Source organism: Enhydra lutris, unplaced genomic scaffold, assembly GCF_002288905.1.
Source record: "Enhydra lutris kenyoni isolate GAN:26980312 unplaced genomic scaffold, ASM228890v2 scaffoldscaffold25, whole genome shotgun sequence".
Lineage (NCBI taxonomy): Eukaryota > Metazoa > Chordata > Mammalia > Carnivora > Mustelidae > Enhydra > Enhydra lutris.
The window spans coordinates 6,135,044-6,146,043 of NW_019154109.1; the positions used below are offsets into that span (position 1 = coordinate 6,135,044).

General features: G+C 45.6%; 1 protein-coding gene across 1 annotated transcript; it reads left to right on the plus strand.

Moving 5' to 3' along the window:
- Positions 1–2,237: 2,237 nt before the first annotated feature.
- LOC111150955 (alpha-1,3-mannosyl-glycoprotein 4-beta-N-acetylglucosaminyltransferase-like protein MGAT4E) lies at positions 2,238–8,744 on the plus strand. Its single transcript, XM_022508647.1, is given in 6 exon segments — positions 2,238–2,295; positions 2,298–2,343; positions 4,462–4,513; positions 6,043–6,189; positions 6,561–6,657; positions 7,556–8,744. Coding segments are annotated over 6 exon segments (1,551 nt in total). The 3' UTR covers positions 8,707–8,744.
- Positions 8,745–11,000: the final 2,256 nt, after the last annotated feature.

The following is an 11,000-nucleotide window of genomic DNA, read 5'->3' on the forward strand; positions in this document are numbered from 1 at the left end:
TGATCTTTCCCAAACACCAAGCTGATTTCTCTAAAGCTGAGAAAAGGGAACACAGACTGTCACCCCTACCCGCCTCTTCCCGTGCCAACACGCAGCCATTCTCTCCCCTAAGCCACAGTGGCTTCACACTTTGACTGTGATCTCCAGGACTTTTGTTTATATCCCAAGAGTTTCACAAAACAATACAAGTTTCACAAAACAGCACTTGCCCTCACACAGTGACGTACTTCCTCGCTAATTAAGATCCACGGAAGCTGGTTGTATAACCCATTAATGGACTGTGACCCTCCATTTGAACAAGGGCGCAGTTTGTTTTTCCTGCTGTTTGGGCAGCTTTCAAGATGATACGGATCAAGCAATGAGTTTTCTTTACCCATGCCCTTCTAATCTTGAATTTTGGCCACTGCCCCTTCCCCCACCCCACCTCACGTCTTCTGTAAGCCCTCCAGAATGTTATCCACATCACATACAAAATTGGTCATCATCTCTTCCCTCCTCATTTTTGTTTTTCATTGTTTATCATTCACTTGTCTGCAACCCTCTATTCATTTTCTTCCTACCCTTGACCATGGCACTTCACCCCCAGGGATGATTCTGTGCCTCATCTTTTTAGCACCTTATCCCAAATGGGTGCCCAGTATAAGACCGGGATCTAACATCGTCTTCCAGTCTCCCAAGACCTGACAAAGCAGTGGCCAAAGACTCACATGCTTCAAGGGGCAGAAGTAACAGGAAAGTCAAGCAGGTGGCATCTGAAACAGATGGCACCGGGGGCCATCGCCCATCAGGCGGGGGGCGGGGGGGAGGCGGGCGGAGGGAGCAGAAAGCTGCAATTTTTCAAGAGAAGCCAAAAGTCTAGGTTTTTATACAAGCTCCCCTTGTGTTGAAATATTCAATCTTCAAACAGATTTTTTAAAAAACAGTGTGTGGGCCAGGGGCACCTGGGTGGCTCAGTAGGTTAAAGCCTCTGCCTTCAGCTGGGGTCATGATCCCAGGGGTCCTGGGATCAAGCCCCACATTGGACTCTCTGCTCAGCAGGGAGCCTGCTTCCTCCTCTCTCTCCCTGCCTCTCTGCCTACTTGTGATGTCTGTCAAATAAATAAAATCTTTGAAAAAAAATTAAAAAATAAAAAACAGTGCGTGGGCCAATCAAATGGGCTTGTGATCGCTGTGAGCTGTGTGGGGCCACCTGTCCTGGAGAGGCCAGGGGGATGATGAACTTCAGACCTTCCGAAAGAACAATGGTTGCCAGGGGGATCACTCGCTGAGGCACCCAGAAAGAAATGCTGGAATGGGGGTGGGCTCCTGCCGCATCCCTAGCCTGTGGGACAGGTTCACGTGCCCAGGCTTAAAGGAGAACTCTGACTTTCAGCCAAGTCCGGAGCCCACACCCAGGACATACCGTGGCAGCAGGCCCGGTGTCAGAGTTGGTCTCCTCATAGATGTAATGCTAACGAGGGACCTGGGGGGTGTCGGTGCTTTTCAGTATTTACTCCCCCCCTCCCTCTATTTTCTGTCTCCTCTAAAGCCCTCAGAGAAGTGGAAATCAAATGACAAGACATGGAAGAGCCCTCCAAGTCTCGTGCATCAGTGTAAGAATCTCAAAGGAAAACTGGGGTGAAAGTTTAGGAATTAAAGTAAGACGCTCTCCCAAGGGTGAGGGAAAAGAAGACCATGCTGAGATGCCTGGGGGGCTCAGTCAGTTAAGCATCCAACTCCTGATTTTGGCTCTGCTCATGATCTTGGTCGTGAGATTGAGCCCCACGTCGGGCTGGGCACTGGGCATGGAACCTGCTTAGGATTCTCTCTTCTTCTGCCCTTTCCCCACTCTATATATACGTAAACATATAACGACAGTGCTGTCATGGTTGAAAACGATAGTTGTTCAATTTACTGAATGCTAGCTGTGCTAGGCATTTTTGTGTGAATGATCTCTTAAAATCCTCATACGAATTCTCAAGAATAGACATCATCTTCATTTTCTGGATGAGGAACTGGGGTTCAGAGAGGCTGAGTCATTTAGCTACGGACACACAGCCAATAAGTTTAGCAGAACCCAGATTCTGCCCAGGCTGAGTCCAGCATCTGCATTCTTTATCCATTGGCCACACATTGCCTTTCTCTGGCATACTGCACGGTCCCAGCACCTAGCACAGTGCCTGTTGAAGACATACATGATCATTCACCATTATCACATAATGCCTGATAATTAATGAGCTGATAACTAGCTGCAGAACATGTTCTCTGGGCCAACTACCAAGCAAAGCACTGTAGACATAGCACTGAATAAAACAAAGTCCTACCCTTCAAGAGATTATGCTCTAGTCCAGTGGATAGAGACAGGCAATAAACACATACGGTTTCTGGTAGAAACCGATGCTAAAGAAAAGCGAATACGAGACAAGAGTGATAGGAGGCTGGATGGGAGGGGTGGTGAGTGGCTACTTGAGGCACAGTGATCTAAGGCAGGAAGAAAAACATCTGGGCTCAAATTTGAATGTTGGGAAGAAGATGGCTCTTGGAAGGTCTACAGAGAATAGCTCCAAGAAGAGTACCATACACAGAGACAAAAAGCTTAGACTATCCAAAGGATGATGCCCCTCCCCCAGAAAAAGCCAGTGGGTAGAGGGAGATGGGGTCAAAGAGGCAGGCAGAGGGCTGGATCAGGCAGGATCTTGTAGGCCACGGTCTGGAGTTGGGATTTTGGAGTTTGGATCTGATCTTTCAATGGCAAGCCTTTGGAGAATGTAACCCAGGAAGGGATAGCATTTGATTTACAATTTTAAAAGGTCTCTCTGGGAGCGCTTGGGTAGCTCAGTTATGTGTCCAACTGTTGCTTTCGGCTCAGGCCATGATCTCAGGATAGAGACCTAAGTCAGGCTCCTGGTTCAGCGGGGACTCTGCTTGGGATTCTCTCTCCCTCTTCCTCTGCCCTCCTACCCACCCACCACACTGTCTCTAAAATAAATAAATCTTTTAAAAACAAACAAATAAATAAAAGATCTCTCTGCCACATGGAGAATAGATTGCAGGAGAATGGGGATGGAGTGAGAAACCAATTAGAAGGCGGTTACAATAGTCCAGGCAGGCGATGACAGTGGCCCAGACTCATGAACATTGTAGCAGTAGAGATGGGTGAGAAAAGCTCATGCTGGGGATACGTTTTGAAGGAAAAGGTAACAGGACTAATTCAACTGAATGTAGACTGTTAGAGAGAGCTATCAAGGATGACTTGTACATTCTTCCCCTGAGTGAATGGGCAAAGGGTAGTACTGTTTACTGAGATGCAGAAAACTTGGGAAGGAAGACAGTGGGGAGGTTTGTCAAATCTATGGTTCTATTTTGGTTCTATTAAAGCTCAGGTACCTCTTGTTCACCCGGATGGAGGTGTGCCATAGTCAGGTAATCTGGAGCTCAGGATAAGGGGTCAGGGTTGCAGGTAAGATCAGCTCTGGGTTATCTCTGTGTGTGTATATATATGTATATATCCACAGGCTTATACATATATAAGCCTGTAGATATAATGTATACACACCTATAAATATGCATACATGTACTGTATATACATATATAGTTACACACACATATATAATATTTTGTACTTAAAGCCATGGGACTGGGTAAGATCAGCAGGGAGAGCATGTAGGAAGAAGAGAGCCAAGGACAGAGCCCTAGAACACTCCTACATTGACAGTTTGGGAAGAGGATGAGCCAGGAAAGAAACAGAACAATCAGTGTGGCAAGAATGATGTCAGGGAAGAAAGTATTTCAAGGAGGCAGTAGTCAACCACGTGAAAAGTTGCCGAGAGGTGGAGTAAGAGGAGAGAAAACGTGACATGAAGTGGGACGACATAACAGAGGCAAGGCTTTCGAGTTTTGCTGTGTTAGGGTAGCAGAGGAATGGGCAGGATTCAGAGAGACCATGAATTTTGAGAGGGATTTTGCTTTTTGCCTCTGTTCCCACCGGGATATAGTAGAGCTCCTTGTCAAGATGACAGGAATGGCGGAGCAGAGAGAAAGAGAGTAACACAGAAGAGAAAGGGTTCGTTGCAGGGGTGAAGCATCTGAGATGGTGAGAAGGGGGTGGAAGTCAGGGCACAACCACTAGAAGTGGGGGAGTATGGCATTGAGGTTCAGGGAAGTGGAGGGCACGGTGGTGGGAATGTTTGATGGTTCTTGGCATCTCTTTGTTGAAAGATGCTGATGCTGGTCTTTGGAATGCATCATACCAGCTACCAGTTCTGAAATGTACACCTGTGCCCTGGTGAGTCCTGCACCTGCTCTGATGGTGGGGCAGTAGGTGAAGGGGACACAAGAGTAACATCACAGAGGGGGCTTAGCTCAAAGCTAGCTCAAAGACTTGCTTTGCTGGCCTCACCCTTTCTTGTCATTGTGCCTGGAGTGACTGGTCCGGTCCTCTGCTCCCCGGCCCTCTTTTCCTCTCTCTCCTGCCTCTCCCAGAAGTCTGTGGAACTCAGAGGGCTACAGAAGAGTGGTCCTCCAGCTGCGATTGGTAGGTGACCCAGGAAGGGCTGAGGAGAACGGAGCTATGGCTGTGGCCGTGAACTCCTTCAGCTGTCATGGTAAAGCCTTTTAATCCGATATGTATCTTTTTTTTTTTTTAAGATTTTATTTATTTATTTGACAGACGGAGATCACAAGTAGACAGAGAGGCAGGCAGAGAGAGAGAGGGAAGCAGGCTCCCTGCTGAGCAGAGAGCCCGATGTGGGACTCGATCCCAGGACCCTGAGATCATGACCTGAGCCGAAGGCAGCGGCTTAACCCACTGAGCCACCCAGGCGCCCCGATATGTATCTTTGTATTTATGTTCTGGAGGAAAGAAGCTGATCTCTTTGACATCAAGTGGTTTGTATGTGAATCACCTAAGTGACTTGAAGTCCTGGCTTAAGGCAACTAGGTAAGAAAAGTTTACTCTGGGATGCCTGGGTGGCTCAGTCTGTTAGGCTTTTTACTTCGGCTCAGTCATGATCCCACGGTCCTGGGATCGAGCCCCATGTCAGCATCCTTGCTCAGCTGGAAGCCTGCTTTTCCCTCTGCTACTCCCTGTGTTTGTGCTCTCTCTCTCTCTCTTTCTGTGTGTGTCAAATAAATAAATAGGAAAGTTTACTCTGTGAAGCCTTCCTACCATGTACAAGTTTCTCTTTATAATTCTTATCAAAAAGCTAAAAGGTTAAGGGAGCGTGTTAAGCTCTGCGGAAATACTGCACTGGCAGGGATCCAGAAAACAGGGAGATTCGAGAATATTACAGCCTCAGGAACACAGAAATTACCCACTACCCTTTCTTTTCTTTTGTGTGTTGAACATATAGGGAAAGAATCAAGAGCAGGTGACGAGGCATATTAAAGCCTTTCCTCTGATCATTTAGAAACAATCAGGGAAACACATTCTCACCGGAGAAAAGACACTGAAACAGAGGAAGAAAGCTGTAGACAAGTGCTTTTGAGGCTGAATTAGCTTGAAGTCCAAAGCCTAACATTTACAAAAGGATTTTTTTTCACTCTAACAGAATCACGTTCTGATCAAGGTATGTGAATAAGATTAAAGATTGCAATAAGTTAAGGAATATCATTTATTAAAAAGGAAGAAAGGCACCAAATGCCTAGCACTTAGCAGTACTTCAAGTTCAGCTATTGTAATAAACTGGCTGTTTTTTAAGATAGCAAGGGTGGGTGGTGGCATCTGTTTTCCAAGATAAAAGGGCCGCATCACTGAAGCCCCAGCTGACCCTTATCATTTGGAGAAGGGAAAACTTTGGGAACGTTGAATCTCCAAACAAACCTATGATGAGAAGGCAGCAGAAGTCACAGGACAGGTGACATTCCTTTTGGTCAGGGAATAAGGCTATTGTTCCCAGCTCAGATAAAAAGCAGGCTTTGGTAATAAGTTAACAAGGAGGAGGAGGAGGAAGAATAGAATATGGGGGAGTGTGTGGGGGAAAGCTTCCAGAGGACGAAGAAGTTCTAAGCATGGACAGACGGAGAGAGTGCCCAGCTGCTGTCCATGTTGACTTTTTGCTATAGGAACAACACCCTACAGCCCCCATGCGGTGTTCCATCAGGCGCAGCTTCATAACCTCTGTGAGCATCGGATTCCTATGGCTCTTCATCACCTTGAAAGTCCCGGAGCAAATTGAACATGATCAAAACGAGATGACTCTCAAAGGCCAGGTAGCAACCCTTGCTTCTCCGTACGGGAATCGAGGGTGTAGGGTGGGAATGGTGTAGGCAGGTGGTTCCTCAGAACACCTGTGCCTTTTCACCTGAGAGCAGGAAGCTCCAAAAGGAGTTGGAATATGAACCTGAACCCATTGGTCCATAAGGAAGCTGCTCGCCCACCCCCAGTATTTGTTAAGGTAAGGAAGAGAGCAAATAGAGCTGGAGCCCTCAACACTTTGGCTAGTGGTCAGACATCCTGAGGATGTGCTGGGCTCGCTCTAGGGAGAGTGATCCATTCCCTCTCTTATAAGAAGCCTCTAGGGGCTAAACCCTATTCTTTTTATGAAAGGAGGTACATGTTTTGCCTTTTGTGAATGCTCTAGGAGGACAGTTATGACAAAAGGAAAGACCTGAGACCACTAGAAGACTGGCAGAATCTTACCTTCAAATATTTTAAAACGGTTCAGCAGAGAAGAAAAAGTGAGTTCTAAGGAGGAGAATGGGGGATCCTAGTGGAAGTAAAGACATCAAGAAAAGTATGGTAGCTAGGAAGGACAGAAGAAGGGAGAGGAGAAAAGGCAGGACAGTGCCCAGGAATAGTAGAATCTGGCACACAATTCCCTCTCTACCATGACATTTGCATATCAGGAATGAGGAAGAAGGAGGGAAAAGATAATTGTTACAGGAAGGCAGAGTCACTGCATTAGAGAACATCTGGGTTAGAAGAGACCTTAGAGTCAGAGTCCAAACCCCACTGTTTCGTGGATCAGGACTAAGCTCAGGAGTAAAGGGCCTTGCCCAAGGTCACACAATCAGGACTCCTGACTTATGAAGAAGTACTTTTCCTCTCACCTAAAGGTGAGCTTTAGGAAGATGAACTAGATAAAACAAAAAGAATGATAATAACTATAATATTTATTGAGTGTGTAAACCATGTGCTACAAAATTCTGGCTCAAAAAAAAAAATTCTGGCTCAAAGAAGACTCAAAGGGACCTCTAAAGCAGCATCACCTAGCTTAGTGCTTCTCAAACTTTAACGTGCATGTTAGGTTCTTGGTGATACAGTCAAAATGCAAATTCTGTTTACCTAAGAACACAGATTCTGTGTTTCTAATAAGCTTCCAGATGAGACTGATGTTACTGGACTAAGGCCCACATTCTGAGTAACAACAATCTAAGCATCCCCTCTACCAAAAGAGAGAATAGAGTGGAAATAGGAGAGGGAAGAAAGAAATAGAGAAGGTCCCAAAAAGCATCCCAACCCTGAGCCCTCTGACCACCTTTATCATCAACCCAATGGACACTGACCCTATTTTGCCTCTCTGACTACCTTTATCATCAACCCAATGGACACTGACCCTATTTTGCCTCTCCTCAGCATGGCTGACAGTGGGGATCTCCTCAGTGCCACAACCACATCAAAGAAGCCTCTTGCACACATTGGTCTCTCTGTTCCGTGCTTCCTCTAAGAGCGAGAAGAAACGTCTCACAGTGCTGGTCCACCTGGCACATTCTGACCTCACCCGGCTCAGAGAAACTGTTCTCCGTATTTCAACCCTCTTCAGCCCACAGATCTTGGCAGGGCAGCTGCTACTGATCCACGCTCCGCCTGATGTCTACCCCTCCGTGGATGACATGAGGAAGGAGGCCCGTCATGGGGAATTCTACTCTAGGCAGAATATAGATCACGCCTTCCTCATGAACTTTGCCACAAGTCTCTCTGAATACTTCCTGTTACTGGAGGACAATGTCTTTTCTGCCCCCAACTTTATCACCCACATTGATTGGAAGGTGAACACCATGAGGTCTGACCCATGGGTGCTCCTGGAGTTCTCGAATCTGGGCTTCCTTGGCAAACTCTTTCACAGCAAGGACCTCCCACTCCTGGCCCATTTCCTCCTCCTCTTCTACAAGGAACAGCCCCTTGACAGGCTGATCCCCCACTTCCGTACCCTCCTAGCTCAGAAAAACCCAATCATCTGCAGACCTTTCCTTTTCTACCCCAGGTTCTTCTTCCACATCTCTAATGACACCCAGAAGGCCACGCCAGCTCAGAAAAAGAACCCCTACATTCCCGACAACCCACCTGGAGCCATTTTCACAGATATGAAGGTTTTTGATGTTCATTTCCCCTGGGAAGCCTACACTCTGGATGAATCATTCTTCTGGACCCACAACGTTAGTGCAGGGAACCACCTGACAGTCATTTTGAACCATCCGGCGAACTTGAGCAAAGTGCAAGTGTTGACAGGCACCATTGTGGATGGAAAGTACGCCCTAGAAAAGGGGCAAGTGGAGCTGGGCTACAACCCCGAGGGAATGCCCCAGTACTGTACCAGCTTCGCCTTGCTGGGCCATCTCTTCGAAGGGCAGATGAATCAGGAGATATTTCTGAAAAGTATGGGGCACGATGTGAGCTGCATAAGGCTGGTGGTGAAGGCTAATCAGGTTGGCAGTCTTATAATCAGGCATATTTATCTCTGGGAGCAAAATGCCAAAGATATGGAAGGAGGTCAGAGTTGGAGGTAAATCAATAAGGGTGTAAAAGAAATTAAAGTCTTGAAGCCATTCCATTCTAAGCCTATCTGATTAAGAGACCAGTTCCTTCTTTTCTTCTACCCAGACAAGTGATTCTTATAGGACATCTTTTTCTGGGAGCAGATACAGCTTACCCCACCTTGGTGAAGGCCTCAGTCACCCCCAGAATGTTTGGATTTGGGGGGATGCTGTTTTTGTTTGTGTGTGTGCATATATACAATTATATGTTGACACAGGTGGGGGGAGTGTAAATGTGGCAGTAGGAGGGTAAATGGGGAAATCCTGGGGTGTCCCTAAAATTGACATAAGAAGCCAAGAAAGTGACTCTCATTAGAAGTCAAATTCTCTGAAATCCAGGAAAGTGGCAGATGGACTGATAGCAATAAAACTAAGCCCTTAACTCTACCCCTTTATTTTATTTTTTTTAAAGATTTTATTTATTTATTTGACAGACAGAGATCACAAGTAGGCAGAGAGGCAGGTAGAGAGAGAGAGGAGGAAGCAGGCTCCCTGCTGAGCAGAGAGCCCGATGCGGGGCTCGATCCCAGGACCCTGAGATCATGACCCGAGCCGAAGGCAGCGGCTTAACCCACTGAGCCACCCAGGCGCCCCAACTCTACCCCTTTAAGCTGTTTCATTGTGCCCATCTAGTTTCATCCGTTCCTCAACAACTTGGCCATAAACAGTTTGTAACTAAAACTTCACTTTCTCATCAACAATTCACTCCTTAACCCTCACCCCCTACTGGCTTCTACATCCACAATGCTATGGAAACTCTTCCCTATTTGTAATGACAAAAATAGTAAAAAACCCAGTGACATTTTTTCAGAGATCATTCCCCTAAACTCTCCACAGCAATACACAATACTAACTAGTGTTCCTTCTTGAAACAACCTTCTTCCTTGACTTCTGGGATGCATCCATTCCTCAGACACTTACTGAGTGGCTACTATGTGCCAGGCACACAAAAAAAACCCTGTTGGGGTTAAGTGCATGGTGTTTTGGAAGCACAAAACTACTCTTCCTAAAACATTCTTGGGGGCTTAGGAAAGGCTTCTTGGAAAATAAAATATCCAAGCCTAGACCTGACAGATAATTAGAGAAGATATCCAGGTAATGTGGGAAGAAGGTCAGAGAGATTTTCCAGTAAAAGAATCAGCATGCTGAGAAGTAGGCCAGAGGTGAGAAAGGCTCATTTGGGAAAATACAAATCATTTAGTCGGACAGGAGATGGAGAAGGAATGGGGCAGAAGATGAAGCCACAGGACCGAGAGAGGACCAGTTTGAGAAGGACTACAGACAATTCAATGGGCGAAAGAATTGTCTTTTCAACAAATGGTGTTGGAACAACTGAATATCCACATGCAAAAGAATGAAGCTAGACCCCTACCTCACATCATATAAAAAAATTGACCCAAAATGGATCATAGATCTAAATGTAAGGGCAAAAACTATAAAATTTTTAGAGGAAAACATAAGGTGTAAATCACGGTGACCTTGGATTAGGCAACAGTATGTTAGGATATGACACCAAAAGCATCAGCAATCAAAGAATAGATAAGTTGGGCTTCATCAAAATAAAGACTTCTGTGTTTCACAGGACACTATCAAGACAGTGAAACAACACCACACAGGATGGGAAAAACATTTGCAAATCATATATCTAATAAGAGACTGGTATTCAGAATATTATAAAGAACTCTTATACTCAATATAAAAATACAACCCATTAAAGATGGGCAAAGGATTTGAATAGAGATTTCTCCAAAGAAGATGTAGAAATGGCCCATAAGCACATGAGAAGATGCTCGTCATTGGTCACCAGGGAACCGCAAGTCAAAACCACCATGAGATACCACTTCACACCCACTAGGAAGGCCCTGCTTAAAAAAACATGGAAAAATAAGTGTTGGTGAGGATTTAGAGAAATTGGGACCCACATCCTTGCTGTTGGGGCTGTGAAACAGTACAGCCACCTTGGGAAAGTGTTTAGCAGTTCCTCAAAATGTTCAAGAGATTACTGTGTGATCCAGCAATTTCACTCCTAGGTCTATACTCGGAAAAATGAAACTTACATCCAGGCCAAGACAAATGTTCATACCAGTATCATAATGACCCAAAACTGAAAACAATCTACGTGTCCAACTGATGAAGGGATACACAGAATGAAGTATATGCCCATACAATGAAACAGTATTTGGCCATAAAAAGGAAAGGAGTACTGATATATGCTATGGCATTTTTATGAACCATTATGCTACATGAAAGAAATTGGTCACAAGAGG